Source organism: Varanus komodoensis, unplaced genomic scaffold (assembly GCF_004798865.1).
Source record: "Varanus komodoensis strain SLA01 unplaced genomic scaffold, ASM479886v1 scaffold28, whole genome shotgun sequence".
Taxonomy (NCBI): Eukaryota; Metazoa; Chordata; class Lepidosauria; order Squamata; family Varanidae; genus Varanus; species Varanus komodoensis.
The window spans coordinates 4203910-4225218 of record NW_025335727.1 but is presented as its reverse complement, the minus strand read 5'-3'; the positions used below and the strand labels follow the sequence as shown (position 1 = coordinate 4225218).

The 21309-nt window shown below is 46.1% G+C and overlaps 1 protein-coding gene across 2 annotated transcripts in view; it reads left to right on the top strand.

Annotated features, from left to right (window-relative positions):
• KCNMB2 (potassium calcium-activated channel subfamily M regulatory beta subunit 2) overlaps nt 1-21309 on the top strand; it is a 210474-nt gene that overhangs the window by 182395 nt on the left and 6770 nt on the right. The window contains exons 4-5 of one of the 2 annotated variants that reach the window (XM_044434612.1): nt 4753-4923; nt 13969-14164. In XM_044434612.1, the coding sequence (XP_044290547.1) occupies nt 4753-4923; nt 13969-14164 (367 nt within the window). The remainder of the gene's footprint in view (nt 1-4752; nt 4924-13968; nt 14165-21309) is intronic. The other variant, XM_044434611.1, reaches the window with a different exon arrangement.

The window sequence follows — 21309 nt, the reverse complement described above, 5'->3', positions numbered from 1 at the left end:
GCTTCCTCTTGGGAGTTCACATTTCCAGGTGGAGATGCATGATTTGGAGGGAAACAGAAATTCACCAGAGCCCTCTTGCAGCTCCAGTTTCTCCACACAACTGTTCTGAGGGACTTTTTAGAGTGGAATTACAGCGAACTGCTACCATTGTTGCCATTAACTGTGCTGGTTGCCATTTTGGTCACCTAGAATGCCCCCCGAATAGGGAAAAGATGGCGGTCAACAGTTGTCTGGAGGCACAAAGAAGCTCCCACACACTCACCAAAAAATCATATACCCCTATTCTCGATAATAGCCAAAATCTTCCGCTATTTATAGGGTGGCTACCAGTGAATTGCCCAAAATTAAGACACATCCCATCAAATAAGAGGAACCCAAATGGTGCTAGTTAGTATAAAAGTTGCATGTGTTAACATGCGGGTGTAGATGCAAATTTGCAAATTATTGTAATTTAAATAGAACTACACTACCTCTCACCAAGGAGTAGATGGCTATGAGCAGGTGACCTGTGTGCCTTGCTCAGTCTGCTGCCCAGGTGCAAAAGTGCAGCTGGTCAACCTCAAGACCCTGCTCTTCCGTCTTGTGGTCCTTTAGCTTCAAGCCAAACCCAGGCTGGACAGCCCTTCAAGCAAAGGATGCTTTCAGACAGAGGACTGCCCTCTGCAAAAGGCCACTCTGTGCCTGCAAATGAGGCCTTGACATTTGGGGGGAGGCATTTTGGCCCACACACATTCTCAAAGGGCAGTTTGGGGGAGACCAGCCCTACCATTATCAGCTCAGTCTTCCAAAAAACTCCTCTTTCAGCTATTTTGATTAAATGCTTTTCTTTTATTTATCTGCTTGTTAATTCAAATGGACAGCTTGCCCAACCCTGAACGCCCACGGTGAGTATCGATAGATCCAGAGCTGATCACTCCAATTAAAAGAAACATCAAGCAGCTGCAGCTTAACCACTGCTGGACCCCAAGCCGTTCTGATCCCAGTCCTCCAGACCCCTCCCCGTTCCAGCTTCCTGCTTCTCTGGCCACAAGGCGATGGCCACCCCCCTCTCAGAGCCTTCTTCCCTCTGTGCATGTTCCTTGCTCTTTGCCAATGGGATGGCCACATGGTATGGCTTTTGGGGGGAGGGCAGGTTTGGCGGAGGGGCTGCCAGTTGCTGTCCCTTATGTAAACCCTCAGCTCATGGGCTTCAGCTTTGCTTGTAAGGCGCTGCATTTTGGAGATCACCAATGCGCAGGTTTCTTATAGAGACTTCCTCACTCGGCGAGGTCAAGTTAGACATGGCCGTGTCACACCCGTCCCTTTAAACACAGGTGTGACCTGCAGTCATCATGTTCATGGATGGTTTCTCACGGGTTTGCTCATTTCTTCGTTCCCTCTCTCCTGTTCCTTCATGCCCCATAGCCCCCTGCAAAAAGATACTCACAACTCCTTTTCAATTATCAGCCTTGTTTCTCAATTGTCCATTTGTGTTGTGGTGCCGTCACTGACTGATTGTGCCGTGCGTATTTTAGATCTACAGCTCGGCACAAGATTGGCTAATGTTCCGTGACAATTGCCGCTTTTCCTGCCTGCTTTCCTTTGGAAATGATGCACATTTGGATAACGAGCCATCACGGCCAAATACGTTTTGATAAATACTCATGGCCAAGTGATGCTTGCGCATTCTTTGATATAATTTCACCGAAGACAATGAAACTTGTCTTGCATAGGCCAGCTTAAGCAGCAGCAGCAGCAACAACAAAAGATGGCATTCCCACACTGTCAATAGAAATAAACAGTCTTAAGATTATTTCTTTTCTTTCTACTTGGGAAAATATGAGCAAGGGTTTAAGGACTCGGGTATTTCAATGTTTTTAATAAATTCCCAGATCCTTAGTAAATAGTAAATTGGAAAAGAAGCGATTGGATGGAGATAAGTGTAGGGAAATTGTGATGAAAAATGATGTTTGTAGAGCAGAAGCCAACCAAAATAATCATGAACATTTTGGCCACAGTTCTTTGTGAATAAAAGCTGCAATCCAATGCACACTTCATTGGAAAATAAATCAAAGAAAGACTTTTTTCCATGAGAAGATCCACAGGAAAAACCCAGGGCTGTTGTTTTCCCCTGTATACACCAAATCAACCTGAAGTCTTCCAAAGAGGCCTTACTGGTTGTTCTCTGACCAACAGCACATGCTCAGAGTAGAGCCGGTAAAGTCGTCTTGTCAATAGTGGCACCCATCCTCTGGACCACCCCCCACACACACACACACACGCACACACTTGAGTTTCGAAAAGCAGAAACCACTGTGTGATTCAAACAGCTCTCAAAAATGCCTTTGTTCCCCAGGCTTCCCCTGACTGACATGGCATTGCTCTCTCTGATTTACTGACTTTTCTATCATGTTCCTAACATACTTACTGGGTTTTGTACTGTGTTATCTGTGTTTTTGAGTAAAAGGCTTGGAGATGTTGGCATGCCAAGCAGTGTAGCAGCAGCTTCGATAAATAAATAGTGGAACGGCAAAGTTCACTGGCTGAGCATGCCAACTACAGTCAAAAAGGAGTTTTAACTGTGCCTGTAGGTGTCCAATAACAAGCAGGAGGCACACCAGTGCCTCTGATTAATCAGAATAACCGCACAGGAGTTGCTAAGCATAGCAGTACAATCTAGATATCCAAAAAAGGCCTAAGGATCAATGTAGCTGAATATCACCACTGATGGTTTGTTCAGTTTTGGGTTGCCAACCAGCTGATACTTTACTGCCAGTAAGAGCTAGGCTCTGTCAGGGTGCAAGGATTTAAAGCCAAAGACATGAAGCTTCAGAGACTGACAGGGGCTCTACCCCTCGCTTAGATGATTCCACCCAGAACGTCCCATGGCCCCAATCAAGAGTCCATTCAGTCTATGGCCCTGACTTGACATAATAGGCCAGACTCTATGCTGACTCTGCAGATCTCAAGAGCTCCGCCCCTGAGCTGCCGTATTAAGCTGGGTCCATGCCCGACTCGCCAGGCCCTCTCTGTGCCTGCTGGATTTGGCTCATATGGCCTCACCAAAGGATAGAAAGAATAGAAATCAAATGCTGGGAACACTCATGCTCCTGCAAAATGAATGAATAAATTCTGAAACATTATAAAAAAGCTAGGGTTCCAATATGGTGTCCATGACCAATCAGTGTCTTCGGATACCTCTCCCAGCACCCACCAGGCTCTGTGCAATTCCTGATTTTAATTTATTAAAGCTATCCACCTGCAAGGCTGGCACGTTGCAAAGCATCCAGGGATTTTCTTCTTCCTTTCTCTAGCAAGAGGTGCCCCCAAGGTCATTCTTCCTTTGCCATCCCCTTAACACACGGCTCATCAGCTCCTTCCCTGCCCTTTTCTTGCTCCGCATTATTTCCCACTGCTAGTTGGGGAAATGCTTGGAACAATAACATCAGGAGCGGGGGAGGAGGACCGATTACAGACAGGAGGCAGACTGCTGAATGGTGCTGCCCTGTTTGGCATTGGCTGCTAGGTTCTAACACTGTGCGGTTCTTGTTGTGCAGAGTGGCGTCTCCTAGTGGAGGGACCTTTGCCCAGTGACAGAGCACAAGTTTTGCACACCTTAAGCCTCCAATTTACCCTGACATGGATTTATTTCTGTAATCTGCATTTTGCCTCCATCAAGATGAACTCAGAGTGGCTCACGAGGTTTTAAAATACAGTAGAATAGAATAGTAAATCAAACCACGGCAGTAAAATAAAAATGGATAAAAAGCAGATTTAAATGCACTAAGAGACAGAACTATTGAAAATGCCCACTGGGAAAAAATTGTTTTTAAAGATCACCTAAATGTGGGTCATAGATGGAGCAGCATGCACCTCTTTAAGAAGGTGAGCCCATAATCTGGGCGCCACCACTGAAAAGTCCCTATCTATTTTCAATTACAAGACAGAGAGAAGAGTCTCAGATGTTGATAGAAGTTCCCTCTTACAGTGGCAGGGGAGAGTTGAATCCTAAAATAATGTGGATTTAGAGGAAGTTCCAACACCTGGAATTGAGCTCAGAAGTAGATTGACAATCAGGGAAGTAGCCAAAGAACAGGTATAGTAGAAGCCAATCAGTTGGCATCACAAAGAACCCTAAGAACTGTTTTCTGGACCTGTTGAATTTTTTGGATTGTCTCCCAGGGCAGCCCAACATGTAACACATCACAGTAAACACATCTTGTGTCAAGAAATTATGAGAATACAAACATCAAAGGTGAACTTTGAGGACTGCTGCTTCAACTCATTTTGCCGAATGCACCCATAAATTCCTTTGGTGTGAATGATTTAAGGAGTGGGTGGGAAACCTATGGGCTTACAGCTGATTTCGCCTTCAACCCCCAGTAGCCCTAGCCAGCATTTACAACAATGAAGTTTCACGGAATATGTAAACCAATGCATATGGAGGGTTACAAGTTGCCCTGCTCTAATTTAAGGATTGCAAGCTATGTTCCACTTCAGCTTTTGCAAGCCTACTGCTCAAAGCTGAAATATTTCCAGGCATGAGAAAAGCCCTCAAAAACATTTCAATCTATTCACTCTACTGTGTATTTTGGATGTCAGTGATCTTTCCCTGCCAGGTCTGAGGAAATTGTTCAGAAAACATCAGCTACGGAAGGCTCAAAGCCTGGATCTCCCCTGAGACAGGCCCTGGAGGCGGACGCGTCAGTCCTTTCAGAGGGTTTATTGATTAAGTGTGAACTCCACATAAGAATGTATTGTTTTCAACCTCAGAAATATTTACCAAAAAATCAGGGATCATGACCTCCTGGACAAAAGGAAAACAGTCACCGCTCTCAAAGCAGGAGAGGACCGGGCGATACTCCTTGGACTGACAATGATGGTCTGCGCCATTATGATGTACTTTCTCCTGGGAATCACGCTGCTGAGGTCGTACATGCAAAGGTAATTTTCCTTTCCCCTGTATTATATTGTTCTAAGAGCATCTGAATCCAAATTCAAAAACCAAAATGCCCAGGCTCTGGACCTAGAAAGTGGAGTGTGCCAGAAATAGTCATTCTTCTCACTGAAGCTGACGAACCAGTAGGGCTGGTTTGAGAGGGCTTCTGCTTACCACAGCCGTTGTATTTTGTTAGAATGACCAGGATACTGCATCATTCTGGGCTATTCTGAGGGAAGGGTGAGGGGGTGATGGCTGGAACAGGGAAATAATGCTTTCCTCGACTGTCAGCCACCAATTCCTCCTAGAATGCCCCAAAAAGACACAGTGACTGGTTTCACATGTCACAACAAGCAACCCTGTGTGCTTTCAATTTTTTTGCTTGAATATGCCTGACAGATGATTAGGTAGTTTCTACACTAGCATAGTTTCCACCTTCCTCACTCTGCCCTCCCTCTGTTGGTACATATCCTCTCAGCTACCCTAAATTCAACTCCACACTGTATGACCAAATCAGCAGCTGCCACTCTTTCCAGGAGACTTAGTGGAAGAAACCATGATGCTGGGTTTGGATGACCAGAGAAACCATGGTGAAGCATAGAAACCTTGGAACAGACGGTTGCTTCTTATTAAGGTTTCTACAAACCAAAGCTGAGATATCACAACAGATGAATGACAATAGACAACAGATGACAGAATAGATTATCCCATGCAAGAAAATGTCGTGGCTTGTGTTTGGAAGCCCACCCAGTGTTTCTGAGACTGTGGGTCAAGATTCACAGCCAATCTCCAGGTGGGTCTCAGTCCTGAGCATCTCTGAGCTTGATTGCTCTGTGCCTTGGACACAGCTATGCACACTGAACAGGTGTGACTGGCAGCAGGGGGTGGCTAAAGACCAAGGCTATTTTTTTTCTCATCACATTAATAATGATTTTTAAGAACTGGGAATAAAGTGGAAAGGAATAAGAGAAGAAAGCTGTTACAGGAAGAAGTGGAGGCAAAAGCATAAAAAAGAAATGATACAAGAAATGGCTTTCAGGGATAGGGTGAAAGTTAATCATGAAAGATGAAGGGAAGAATAAATGTCAGAAGAAGGATAAGAAGATTTTCAGGCTTTTCTGTGCAAGAGCTTTATTATGCTTTCATGAGTCCTTTTGGTTATTTACCAGTTCTTTAGATAACATCATGAGCCTGCAGATTTTCTTGGGTTTTGGAGCACTTTCCTGATTTTTTTTTTTTTTTTTAGAGCAGGGAAAATGAAGTATTAAATTACCACATGGAAAATGAAGCTTTTTTTTCTTTTTGGGCTATTTGCATTATTCTGCTGCAACATGCCTTCACCTAGAGGGTGTGGAGCAGAAAAGCAGGAAAGCAACTGCTTTTTGAACAGAGCTTGGATCTTAATGTGGTGATGAAACCAAAGATAGATACAGTGATTACCAGCCTTGTATAGAAACAATCTAAGAGGCATGAGCAGGGAGGGGGGAAACAATAAAAAATAAGCAATAATTATTTATTAATAAATAAAGTAAACTTTTTGTATCAAGAAATGCATTTAGAATGTTGAGAGAATCTTGTAGGCTCTCTCAAACAATGACTCCCAGGGAAGGGCTCTCTCCTTCATCAAATGATTGCTACAAGACAGTACGAAATTCTTGATCCCTAGAAGGCAAATTGGGAACAGGCTCAAAAGCCCAACTACGAGGCAGAGGTGAGGGAGTTTAAGCTCCAAAATACAAAACCACTCTTTGAATCTAAAAGATTATGACCCAAATTAGGACTGTGTTTTGCTTTGCACCAGGGCAATCTTCCAATTGAAAAAAAGTAAAAAGAAAAACCCTAAGGAATAAAATTAAAATTAGGAGAGAGAGAGAGTTTGGTGGGAACCAGCTAAGGTGTCCGTGGATGCCTTCTTGGAAACCTCTGGAGCCTGTAGGTCAGCAAATTCTTTCCAAAATGGGGAGGCTGAGTAATAAATGATGCCTCCAGATCTCTTTTAGGAGGAACCATCTGTGACTAAGTAGCTATTTTCAGAGAAAAGTTAGATATAAATATGAAATCATATCAGCAGTTGCCAACTCATTTGGGAGCCCAGATGGTCTGGATCTGGCCCATGGGCCTACAGTTCGGTGCCTATTAACTAAAGCTTCAGTTGATTAAACTGGAGGCAAATTTTTAAAAGATATGCTGATAATTAAGAACATACTTTGCTAAGGCTCTTCCAGGACTGGCATGTTCCAGTAAAAGGACAGGCAAACCATGTCATGAGAACCCAGACTGATTTCTCCAGGATGGCTTGTTTATAAGCAGCACACCAACTCAACAGTCCATGGACTCTTGTAGAGGTTATTGTATTCATGATAGGTTGACATGTCCAAACCCAGACCAGTTTCCCCAGTGTGGCTTGCTCACAGAGACAAGCCGCCCCAACAATTCATGCACTGTTCTAGGAGTTCTTCAACCCACAACGGGTTGTTGTATCATCCACAACCAGACAACCAAACCCTTCATGGGTATGGAGAATCAACTACAGAGCCCCATGGCAAGATGAGCAAAACCCCTTTGCTGCTCTGGTTGCGCAAGCCACTAGGGCAATTACCCAAGCAACCACTGGGACATGCTGGCATTGGCTTCCCCACTCCCCACTTCTACCAAAAGCCATTTCAAGCTCACTGTGGCTTTTTTACACTTGCCCTGCCCTGCCCTGCCCTGCCCTGCCCTTCCTTTTGAATCATATAAGTTGGCTGTCAAACTGACTCTCACGGTCCCCATTTTGACAGCTACAGGCAGTCCCTTCTGGGTGTCCAGTGGAATTTTGGAGGGGCTGCTGTGGACACCCACAGTCATATTTCCCAGGGTTAAAAAAAAAAAAAATGACCGGGTGAGCCTGAAAAGGGTGGCAAGCAATAGGGTGGAGAGAAATGACCCATTTTCCCATACTGTCTCCTGGAACACCTTCAGGGGAACTGAAGGAAGAGCAGGGGGCCAACAACCCACTGGGAGCCTGGTCATCTGTCAAGCTCACCTTGAGTCATTTTCAAAGCAGCCACACCACCGTGCCTTTTACCCCACAGTGAGTTCACATGATGTGCAAGCACACCCATTATTAGAGTGCTTTTCCTTCTAACAGTGAATGATCATTCATGTTAGTTGTGAGCAACACAGCACTTTGCGAGCTTTAGGTAACATGCAAATGCCTTTTTAGTCACTTGATTGATGAAGTATTCACACCATTTCAGGTATCATCCTCTCTTGTGCATGAACTTCCAAATGGCCAATTGAGCTTATCAGTGGGTCACTAGGCTGATGGCAGGGACCATTAAGGAAATTATGTCTCCAGAGGACACAAAGTTTGCCCAATCTTGGTGTGAGGTTGATGGGCAGCTTCAGAATAAAAGCCAGATTCTGTTGGCATGGTATACATGGCTTCATTTCAGGTTAGGACTGGCAGGGATGATCTGTTCAGCTGTGCCCAAAATACGGTTGAGCTTGATACAAGATATAGCCAAGTGACAATCTCACTGGCAACCTCATGGAGCTGATCCAGGCCGCAACTGGGATTTAGGTAGGCTTGCAAAGAGTGGCATCTGCAAAGGTCCACTTCTGGAGGAAGCTTGGCCAAGAGTCAAAGGAGCTCTGTGCTATTCAAAAGTGCCTGCTTTAACAAAGCTGGGGTGCCTTCTGTGGCCCATGAACTTGATGTTCTGCTGAAAGAAGTTTCTCCAGTACTTCATGGAGGAGTTAGCAGAGTCTGAGGATTGAAACAAAGCTACCTGCCCAGAAGCAGGGGATGGAGGCCTGCCTGTTCTCTAGAGAGCCCCCTTCTCTTCCTCCCCCTCTATGAATGGCTCTAGCAGGTTGACTATTGGAATGGGGATAGAAGAGAATCATGATAGGAAAAAAGCTTAGCATTAATTTGTTCTTGAGAGTTCTTGAGAGTTTGAAAGAAGTTAGTATTACAGTGACGAGGATTACGCAAAGTGTCAAGCTGATTAATATCCATGTGCCTTGGGAGCAAATTGGGGTCATGAGGTCAGATGAAGTCAAATAAGTTTCCATTTTGGCCTGTTCAATATGTTCAGTAGTAGTGGCTTTCTGATAGATGTTCAGCCTGATTAGCTAAGCTGTGGTATACTTTTGGCCACTTTGCCAAGGGACTTTTTGTTTACAACTCAAGATGAGGCTACATGCCTCATGAGACAACTAAGTAGTCCTCAAAAAAGCAAAGCAAGGAAATTTTTATCAGGAAAACGGTGAGTGAACTGAAGTACAAACCATCTGACCTTACTATACAGATTAGATTACATGCACTTTCTAGAACAGCATGCGGGCAAAAGGGGGTGGACTGCTTAGTGTGGCCACCACATGGGATGGAGGTTGATGCACTTACCAAGGGATCCCCTCCCTCAGTGTGTCCACCTTCTCCCTGTCCTGGTCACCAGCTGCTCTTGCTCCTCCGCCTCCTCCTTTGCATCGTTGCTACCATGTGCTTGACTGACAGCCAGAAAGCCAGTGAGCAAGCAGCCCGGAGCATCCCCTGCATCTCCTTCTCACCATCAGCACTGCTGTCTGGACCAGAGCAAAAGGCAAAAGAACAAGCAGGCTGCAACTGTGGAGAGCCAAAGGCACTCCTAGAGGCAGTTGCCGGTGTCCCCCTGCTGGGGGTGCAAGCCCTCAGCAGGTTCCACACCACGCCGTGCTCACCCTTATGCGCTTCCATTCCTGCCCTAAATTTATACCAGGACCCAGGAGGACCCATCTGTTGATTCATAATATAGGGATATGGGTTTTTCTTTTCTTTTCTTTTTTGAAGTAGCCCAAAAATAAGACTTGGCAGTTTTATGCAGAAATGGTACTGAGTTTCTAGTGGTGGGATTTAGTGTTCCAAAACTGGCTTCGTATAGATGATCTCCTTCACTTGTCATTGTTTAGCCCTGGATTAATCAGAGCGGCAGCGAAATGAAAGGCTTTGGAGCCTTTTCCTCACAGTATGGTTTTTCAACTAATATCCATATTGGCTAATCTGTGAAATCCATAAAACACTGAGTGTCTTTCATAGCAAAACAGAGCCCCCACCTCATTCAGCAGGGAGTAGTAAGCAGCAGCAGCCTAGAGAAAAACATACGCTTTCAAAAAAAAGAAAAAAATGGCACAGATGGGCGCTTAATTTGTGAAAAGGACCAAGCTATTTTACAGTACTTTGAGCTGTTATTTTTTCCTTTGTGCGAAGAGCTGATACCTTCCTCCTCACAAGTGGAAATCCTGCTGCTCTATCTAATAATATTGCTTGGAAAGAGATGTGTTCACTTGTATTTCTCGTAGCTCCTCTGAGTAATGTTTTCCAACCTTCTGGAGCTTCCTCTCTCAGTAAAACAGCAGAGGGTTTGGTCTGTGCCCTGTGATTCATTCCTTGTGCTCTTAAGCAGCTGTTCCCCCTCAGCCAGCCCTGAAATATATTCTCGGAGCCACGCTAAGACTGAAAAGAGCAAGAATGAAACCAGAATCAGATTTGGAGAAGCATCCCTCACCAAGTCTACCTAAGACAAGCACCTCCAGCTTGGTGCTCTCCAAATATGTTGGACCACTCATTTTGGTTTGATGGGCACGTTTGAAATTTCAAGAGAATGTCACTGGTGCTTTCATGGCATAGCCAACCCATTGGGCATGGCCAGTTAAAAAAACACTCTTCCCCGCCCCCCCCCCCGAAAAACCCTGTGAGTCTAGAAGAAAGGTCATTTGCTTTCAGTAACCTATTTAAATCTTAGAGGTGGGGTCCGCAGTAGGGAATGCAAAACCAGTCTTTTGAGTCCAAATAAATGTGACACTTGAAATGGGAAAATATTTGCCCTCCAGAAGAGCCATCTTCCCATTTAAAAATAATGTATTCTTAAGAAATCAAAACCAGGAGAGGCAGGGACTCCAGTAGGCACCAAAGGAGAAGTGTCACAGGCACCCATGGCATCCATGGGGCGCCACACTGAAGAAAGCTGGACTACGACGTGGTTTTTCCTTCCTGGCTGCAGCGACCATATCCTGCCACGCACACATGACGTCATGTGGAAATGTGCTAAATGGCCACTAGCAGCAGCAGGCCCACGTCACCAGGTGACAACTCCAAGACAGAATGGCAAGGGGTGGCTTTTCCTCCCACCCTCCTGCCCCATAACTAGAAAACAGTTTCTTCACTGATTTCCATGGTGATTATCAGGAACTGTTTTGTCTCAGAAAGGGTTAATTCTTTGGAGAGAAGCCAGATTAGAAAGCCAGCAAGGGGTATTTCTTTACATTTCAGAATCGCTGTTGTGTCAGGGCACCCTTAATTAGACATCCCTGCCAATTACGGCTAAGGTCAAATTGCTCCTCTGGAATCACCGGTTGATGCTGCAACCCACACAATCCCCCATGTGCCGTCCATGGATCTCGAAGCACTGGCATGACCTGAAATTAATTGAGCCTGACAATGCACCAGTGAAATAGAACATTGCAAAAAAAAAAAAAAAAAAAGCGTGTTTGGGCGGCTTTCCAAGGGGGTTCGAGAAATTCATGGCCTGCCAATACATACTATCTTTGGCAGCTCAGTAGAGCCTCCAGGCTCAGAAGCAGCATAGCTCTGAATCCCAAATGATGAGGACATGCAGCTAGAGACAGCCTTCCTATCACTTCTGGTTTGCAAACAGTTTGCCGTATGAATGGACTCCTTTTGGGACAACTGTTCACACCAGTTGGCAAAGGAGTGTGGGGGGAGGCACTGCACACAAATTAGAGGGAGGGTGAGCTCCTGTTGCCTGGGCAACTCAATATAACATTGCATAATGAATGGAGCTCCTCCTCCTCCTCTTCCTCCTTCATTGCCTCACAGCTTGAGGAGTTTGCCCCTCTTTCCCAAGCCGGCTTTGCTTCCCGGCTCTTATCCAGACAGAGGCTGTTTTCCTACCCCAGGACAGCCCTGTCATGACGCCGAGTGAACTGATTGTCTCTGGCAGCAAAAGCTGGGGATGCTGCCCCCTCCACCCAACCATTCCCCCCCTTTTTAGAAAGGACACGTGTGCCCATAGCCAGCGTTTCAGTAAGATTTAACTTCTGCACATGGAAAGGGGCTTTTGGACATGGGATGAAGGGGCAACTTCTCGTCCTTTGCTTCAGGGACTGAAGCTGAGTTAGCAAACTGCCTTGGGCTGGGGCCCAGTTCCCACCTTTATAGGAACGCCCCTTCTTTACCCTTTGCTTTGGGGACTGTGAAGAATTACAGAGTTGTAAGACCTGTGACTCACAAATTGGTGTTCTGGGAAAGGAAGTATTGCAGCCATTGCTGCTGGTATCACAAAGGCACCAGGAAAAGCAGCCAAATCCCCAGGGCAGTTCTCAGTGTGGGAAGCAGGTGAAAGGTCGAAGGTTCATCCAACGGGATGCATCACCTCAGCTCCAGGCTTCTGATAGCTCCTCTCCCACATACAACCAGCAAAGCAATGTAAAACATACCAACGGAAGAAAAACACATTGAAAAGCAATTAAAACATAATGAATTAAACATCTATAAAAACAATTAAAAAGGGCCACAGCACACAAACTTATCATTAAAAAATTTCCTAAAGAGATATGTCTTCACCTGGCACCGAAAGGAAAGTAGAGATAAAATAAAGGCAAGACTGTAAGAATAAGGGCATCCCAAGGCTGGGGTGCCAAGTTGAAAGAAGTGCCTGCCTATCTCAGCCAGTTGGAGGCTTGGGGGGGGTGTTTCTGAGCCCTGTCTGTTACTCTGGACAGGTATCTGAAAAGGGCAGATGGCTCTTCCTCTGGTACTCAAGTCCCAAGCCTTGGAGGGCTTTATCAGTTCCAACCTGCTCTCTAAAGTGTCCCCAGAAATCAGCCAGAAACCAGAAGAGTTGCTCCAAAATGACGAATGCTCCCTTGCACCCAGTGCCAGTTCATGCATCTGCTGCTCGATTTGGTACCCACAGTTGTTTTGGAATGGTCTTCAGCATCCCAGAGATTGCAAAGGTCTTGTTCTCTCCTCAACTTAGGGTCTTCCAGACCCATGCTAGCTGTGGATGATGGATGGCGTTCAATGTGGATGAGTGCAAGGTCTTGCACTTGGGGCATAGGAATAGGTGTCATAAGTACAGGTTAGGTGACAAGTGGCTGGAGAGCAGCGCTTGTGAAAGGGACCTCGGGGTGCTGGTCGACTGCAGGCTGAACATGAGTCAGCAGTGTGATGCGGTGGTCAAGAGGGCAAATGCCACCCTTGGTTGCATAGCCAGAAGTGTAGCTTCTAGATTGAGAGAGGTATTACTACCACTCTATATGACTCTGATGTGCCCACAACTGGAGTATTGTGCTCAGTTTTGGGCCCCTCATTACAGGAAGGATATAGCCAGGTTGGAGTCAGTGCAGCATAGGGCCACAAGGTTGGTGGCCAGTTTGCAGGGGATGCCATATGAGGCGGGACTGAGGGTACTGGGTCTCTTCAGCCTGGAGAAGAGGAGACTCAGAGGGGATGTCACACAGAGGTGGGTAGAGACCTGTTCTCCCCTGCAGAGGAAGGCAGGACGCGCTCCAACGGAACAAAGCTCAGGGAGCCAAGGTTCCATTTGGATGCCAGGAAGCACTTCCTGACAGTTGGGACCCCGAGGGTGTGAATGGGCTTCCACGAGAGGTCGTTGAGGCCCCATTGGTGCGGGTGTTCAAAGACAGGCTGGACATGGACATGGTGGGCATGTCATGAGTGGAGCCGGCTGGTGCCAGAGGTCAGACTAGATGGCCCGGGAGGCCTCTTCTGACTTGCTCTGGTTCTATGTAACCTATGGTTCAACACATCTGTAGATCCCCAGGTCAGTGGCAGGGTATTCTCCTCCAAGATGGCTGGGAGTGGTCCCACCTGCCATTTTAGCAGGCAGGGCCCTTTGGCAGGTAGATATGGACAATTCTGAAGAAAATCAGTGTGTGGTACTCTGCTAAAACAGTGCTCCGATCCTTGCAGCCCTTTTGGAGAGCCTGCTTTGTCTCAACTTTCTCTCTTATTTTTTCCCACTCTCTCTTTCTTTCCTTGTCAGTGTTTGGACAGAAGAGACACAGTGCACACTCCTCAATGCCTCCATCACAGAAACCTTTAACTGCTCTTTCAACTGTGGTCCAGACTGTGGGAAGATCTCTCAGTACCCCTGCTTGCAGGTGTACGTCAATGTATCCTCTTCAGGGCAAAAGTTCTTATTGTACCATACGGAAGAGACAATTAAAATTAATTCAGAGGTAAGAACACGTTCCGTAGCAAATCCATTTTCCAAGCAAATTGAACATTTGCTGGGGAATGCTCAGCGGGGCACTGCATCGCCAGATAGAGCTGTTAAGCCCTGATATTCCATGCCCATCAGGTCATGCAGCACACAGTTTTATTCCTGGGAATGTTGTGCAGGGTGAAGGATAGTTTTGACAGGAAATTCGTAGCCTGCGGGATTATAAAGAAGTACTTGAAGGTGAAGGAAGTGGTTTAGAAAGGGCTTCACTGGCCAGGAGCATTCTGCTTCTCTCCTTCACAGAGTAATCTGCCCCTTCCTTGTGACCTCTTTTAACATCCCCTGCCGTTATGACCCTGTGATGCCTCATTGCCTTTTACTGCCATGGTACTTTTTCTGCAAAAGTAGATAATTCAAGATTCTATCATTTAAAAGAAAATAAATCCTGCAACATGCCAAACTGCCACCTAGGAAGGCGTCAGCCTATAAATATACGTAAATAAACAAACACAGTGTGCAGTGATACACAACACTTGTGCGAAGGTGCTCATCACTAGCACATTATCCAGAACTTGTTTTTGTTGGGCAACATTTGCATTTCCTTTCACTGTCATTTCTATCGTTCTAGTTTTCCTTGGTTCAGGGTATGAATTTGTTTGAGACCATGTCTTTCCTTGGCAGAACATTTCCTCTTTTCCGGAACTACTTCCTTGTGACAAAAGGACACTAGGAACTTACAAGCCCGGTTTCTTTCCTCCAGACACCCCCACATGCTTAGCAGGTGCTGAAGTGGTTTCAAAGCAATGCCCTGGCATGCCCCATGGTTCAGAGGACACAGGAAGCTGCAGACTGGTAGGCAAATTGTACAGTGCAAGGCTAGCATACCTCCAATGGGGAAAAGAAGTCACCATGGCTTTTCCCTCTTTGCCCATGCGAACCTGGCCAGTGTATCCACATTCATTCCTACAAACAAGCCATAGTTTGTTAATCAGCTCCAAACCACAAATAGAAATCATGGTTTGTTGTTGGCTTATGGTCATGGTTTAAACAAGCCAGATTCATAAGCTAACAGTAGCAAAGGATTCCATAAATCTGATGAAGATTATCCTCCCTCCACCCCACCCCCCACAGTGAAGCTAAGGAGGAGGAACCTGTTATTAAATAAATTTACAACTAACAAATTTGCTAATGATTCATTTAGCATCACATGTAATTTGCAGGCCTCTTGATGCCTTACTTCTTTGTGGAAAAGAGACCATGCCCACCCCACCAGAACAAAACATTTATTTTGTATTATTATTAAAACATATAATAATGTACCCTTCAGCCAATAAGTTTCCCCAGACAACTGCAAGATAAGAAGCCAAACAGTCCCTAAAATATCCAGCTCAAATGGTTTCACGATTTGGGAAAAAGAGAGCAAAAACTGAAAACATTGCCCCATAGCCAATAAATTCCAGCTTACTCAGCATTCTCACTGTAAACTAAAGAATGCGCATTAGTGCTGCATCAAGACAATGATGCTTTTATACTGAAGCTGACCCACGGTTGATGCCACCCAGCCTTGTCTACACTGTCAGGCACTGGCTCTGCAGGGATTCAGGTGGGGGTCTTTCCCAGCCCATCGGAAGAGGCAGGACTGAGCCCGGAGCCTTCTGCATGCAATGCATGTGTTTTGCTGTCCTGTTCCCTTTTATCCTGAAAAGGAAATGAATCTTATGAATGGGGACAGGTAGAGAAGGAACTTGTGATGCCGCCTGCCCAGCTCCGCTCACGAGCACCTCTGTGCCGACGCAACGTTCCACACACAGCACAGCTCCATTCTGTAACACGCAATTCTTTCTCCAGATGGGCCATTTGTCTTTCTTTGTGAGAAGGGGCACTAGAGGCCCGTCGACTTTGCATGGATGACGTTCGGGCAAATGTATCTGTTCTTCATCTGTCTTCAGTCCGTCAGAGATACAACAGTCCTCGTTACGTAGGAAATTTAATTGCCTGAGATAAGAGGAAATCAGATACCAGAGCCCAGTGATTGCCATCTGATGTATAATTGCAAACACCAAGCATAATGAACTGTCACAGCGTGTTCTGTGAAGCTGGAGTGGCAAAGCAGGAAAGCTGCCCCCTGACAAGCTGGGATGAAGGCCCAGTTGTTTGAGGGCCCTTCCAAGCAACTGTATGATGATGCAGCATTTTTATTAATCCATTCATTAATCCATTCATTAATTCAAAGGCTTTTATAGACCGTCCAGCTACTGGCATCTCAGGACGGTTTACAACAAAGCAACAAATAAAAACAGGGCACAGCATGCAATGATTCAATATTATAAAAAGCACATTAAAAGCAACTAAACATTAAAACAATGGGGAAATGAACAGGTAAGCAATTGTTTTTCCGTTGTTGCAGGTGCTTTCTAGAGATAGTGTGGTGTTGTGGTTAGAGCAATAGCCTGGGAGCAGAGCTCAAATCCCTGCTTCCCCATGAAGCTACCTCTCAGCCTAGCCCACCTCACAGGATGGCTGGAAGGATAAAACATAGGAGGGAGAGCATCTCCTCAGAGGAATGCGATAGAGCAAGGGTGGATGAGTTCCAGGCATGGGGAGCTGCATAGCCGGCCCCCAGAACGTGCCGGGAGCTGCACCCCAGTCCCTTGGCCCCTGCTGCTTTCCTTCCATGGTAACAAGGCTCACAAGAAACAGCCAAGACTGGGGCCCCGCAACTATGGCCAGGAAGGGCACAGAAAGGCAGGAAAGCTACCCACCTCCTGCACTGCAGAAATGTATGTTGAATCCCATTTCTCCTAGCAGCCAGTCAACCGGCTCTTTGTACCTGGATTAAATCTGGCCCTGCCCAGAGAAGGGGAGTCCCTTCTGGGGCCTGCATTACTGTGAGCAGAGTAGGCGTTTGAGGTGGAGGGTGAAACCATCTTGCCAGGCAGAGTATTGTGCAGGGATGAGGCTCCAAGATTTGCATCCCATGTGGCTCGGCTTTGCATTAGCCAAATGGAGGCCAGACATCCAGATGCAGCAATTCCTCACCCAAAGCAATTATATCTGGCCTGCAAAGGTTAATAAATGATTTATTTTAAGACCTTCCCAAGATCTCAGTGGTGGATGGAATATGAAAGTTTTTTAAAAAAATAAATAAAAGGTTCTGCAGCAAGAAGGATATTTGGGGTCAGTGGGGAGAGGTCAGTGGTACGCACCTGTATAGCAGGTGTCATCTTAGAGGAATTCCAAAGGAAAATAAAAGGAGTTTTATTTTTGCAATTTATCACTGTAATGCCTTTAGTAAGCCAACTCAAGGATCACAAAAGTCTGTGCAAGTTCTTCAGTTACTCCAGGGCTCTTGTTCAAGCAAGGTAGTAAATGCAATCAAAAGACCTGAACAGCAGGATAAAATGGTTCAAATGTCTGCTTTTCTTTACAATGCCGCCAGTCCTTACCAGGGGGGGAAGAGGAAGCTTGCCCTTCAGAGGTGGAGCATGCTGCCTACAGTGCTTAAGAATCAGACGAAAAATACTTTTCCAGTTCTGGTTCTCTTGCACCGTTGATCCATGGCACCTTTAGTAATGTTGCAATGACGCTCCATGGAATCCGCCCCTGTGCAGCGCACAGCGAAAGGGCCAGCCGGGAAAGGCAGAGCACCAGGACCAGGGTGCTGATACAAAGTGAGATCCTGCCGCTCAGTAGGGCTAGAGGCGGGCTGTGGTCAGCAGCCCAGGGTCAGGGTCAAGACAGCAGGCAATCCAATGTTGTATAGGAGAGAGGGAGCATAATCCAGACACAGTCCGGTGGTCTGATGCCAGGAACAGTCACATAAAGGGGGGGGGGGTTCCCAACATAAGTGGGCTGGAGCAGACAGCAACTACGTGGAGCGAGCAAGAACACACAGGAGCAGGGCAAGGGCAGACTAGGGTACACAGGATCAAACAGAAGCCAGGCAGGAACAGACAGAACAAGGCAGGGACTAACCAAAGCAAGGGCGGTACGGCTGGGGCAGGGCTGGAGCACCAGAGACTGCTTGCATCGCTACGGCAAAGAACAGCAGTGTCAGGAAGGCTTCCATGCTGGTCTTCAGGACCTCCAGCTGCACTGCACAGTTGCTCTTGAGTTGCTCCCTGCAAGAGCCTGCCAGATGTCCTGGCTCTGCAGGCACTTGTAGGGTCACTCAGGCCCCGATCCTGACACGCAGAGTTCCTCTTGTGCTCGGCCCTCTCTTAGAAAATGAGCCAGAGCAGGAAGCCTGTGAAAAATTCACAGGATCCCAGTTGTGCAACCTGCCATGTTCTTCTGCATCAGTTGCAGCACAAACAATGGCTGTAAATCACATGCAGCTACGTGGGCTTTGTGTAGCAGACACCATGTGATACTCAGTGCACTCACCAGAAACTTGAACTCACAGCCACAAAAAAGCGGGCCAGAGTCTGGAGAGTGAAGCCCAGGGAATCTGATGGAGTCCACCCAATTCCCTACTTTTTAGTCAATGAAAATGGTTTAATTTGGGAACGACCATGCAATCTCAGAGAACTGCAGGTGTCGGGAAATCTCGGAATTTCAGAACCAGGAGAATGTACATTCAGACTCACACGGAAGATGCTACATTCAGTTTCTGCAGTTTATTTGCAGGACACCCCAGGAATCCCTCTCTGACAGAGAAAAAACAACAGCGCTGCCAGGTAGCCAGTATACCGAACTGACTATGAGCTTCCAGAGCATAGACAGAGTTGTTTAAAAGTTGTGGGTCATGTGCACCGTTTCAAGGCAGTGATGAGATTCTGAATGGGTGAGAAGGTGAGGACAATGGGAAATAATATAGAAACATTGAGAAATCATCATAGGCATCAGGAAAAAAACATCAAAGGCTTGAGTAACAGATAACAAAACAATCAGGAATTACAGAATTCTAACAGGTTTCAATGTTTTGGTTTTTACAACCAGAGATACAAAATTCAGACAAACCATGAGCTGGCTAGGTATTTTTACATTGTAAAAGAAGCACCGCTGTCCTGAGCTTGCAACATTGTTTCAATTCCATTTGGTCTGGACAGTCAGGAGCTTGCCTTATCTGAGAGCTGGTGGATCATTAGCATAGCTTGGGGCTGTTTCCCCTTTTCCTCTGGAGAAGGAACCAGAAAGAAAAAATTCTGCAGATGGGGAGGCGGAGTGAGGTCACTGCTGCCGTATTTTATATCAAAAGACATGCAAAAGCATATCATTTTGAGTATTTATTTGGACTTTCCCAGCACAGGCATCTTATGGAGGATACAAGCCTCTTCCTTTCTCCTGCCCTGCAAATGTCATTCTTCCACCCTCAGAATGGCAGAGAGTCTGCTCTTTCCAAACCAGCTGCAAGGACCAAGACATGCAATCTGATTTCAGAGTCCCAGCTCTGACCTTGGAGCACATTTCTGAGGTCGGAACCTGGAATCCTGCTATGACCATCCCGAGAGTCCCTAGTGACCACACAACTGTGCCCTTACTCTGTTTTCATCCGATTTGTGGATGAAATGCTGTCTCCCCATTCATCAGTGTGTCCCAGTTAATAGAGCTACCCCTTCCTGACAACTGGGCCTTAGTCAGCTGTTTCCTGTTTGCAGCCAAAGAATCCTGCTGTTTGCTTATTATGCCTTTTTATAAAATGAAATGAAGTAAGCAATTGGTGCAATTGCTCATGCTGCAAATAAGAGACTTCTAATTCAGGGGATCATTGGAGCAAAGAACTTCCAGGAAATTATTAATTGAAAGGCCAGTGACAGAGAAAAGTACTTTGCCAGGCCATATGTAATACGTTGTCATGGTGATTCTGTTTAAAATAACCACAACCCAGGTCCTAAAAAGGCAGAGGAAACACTGAATTGCAATAATTTGGCAGCAACATAGGCAGATTCTCCATAACAAGTGAGCAAAAATGGCTTGGCCAGAGAATGGAGCTTTTGTGGAAACAATGGGGGTTGGCCACACAAGGAAAGGAGCTGGTGTACCAGGCTGAGCATTAAAAAAGGCAGCAGGGCTGCAAGCTAGAGGACAAGGGACCTACCCATTCCTCATTACGAGCACATGGTGCATTCACGCCCAGAGTCTTTCATCCCTCATCCTCTTTGTTTTGGTCTCCCATGCAACTGAAAAATACTAGGATAGATGCTATGCCCAAAGCTTGCTATTTGGAGCCTTTCAGCAAACATTTCTCTGCACGCTTGAGTATCCATTGGCCTCCAAACCGTGCCTAGTCTGGGAGGTGCTGTAGCCAGCCCACAAGATCAGCCGCAAAGGCCTGCTCCCCACTATGCCATGACATCGCCTTGGTCAGCACCGGAGACCGGGCTCGTGCAGTTGTGTCCTCATGTCCTTGGAACTCCCACCTGGCCTCCTCTCTGGTAGCTTCCAGGTGGTACCTGAAGCCATTTGCGTTCAAGCCCTTTAAATGATTTAACTTCAAGACAATTCATTCAGGGTTCACTCATTATGTTTTAACAGATGTTTTCAGTTGCATTATTGCTTTTACGTGTTTCTCTTATGCTTTACTTGTTTCTGTTCTTCTTGTTGTTAGATTATATTTATACCTAATTTATTATTTGAATTAGGTTTATTTATAAATTTATAGATTTAGATATTCTTGCAAGAAACTCAAGGTGGTTTTCGCAGTTCTCCTCCTCTCCATTTTATCCTCACAACAACAACCCTGTGAGGCAGGTTAAGCTGAGAGTCAGTGACGGGCCCCAAGTCACCCAGTGGGTTTCACAGCTGATCTCCCAGTCCCACACTCCAACCACCTTGCTACTCTGATCCTCCTTATGAAAATGTGTACTAGAAGGCAGCATATAATCAAATGCATGACAGAAACAAAGAACAAAGCATTCGCCACATGCTGCAACAGCCCCGTGCTAAGCCTTTCAGCTGCTAGTGACCCTTTTCCCATCTCCCACCTCCGGTAGCCAAGTGAAACAGCCCTTTGCCTGCATGAACCACGACTGGCGGTTCATTTTAAATCCCCCAAACCCTTGTTATTTCTTTCTTTCTTTGTTTCACTAGCAAAATCCCCACCTCCTCACCCATTGTCCACTGAGGGGATATACCTTGGCCTGCGAAACGGCCGTTCAAGGTGGGCTGGAGAAGTGTTCGGCACTCCGCTTGTCTGACATCCTGTCCACCTGTCCCACC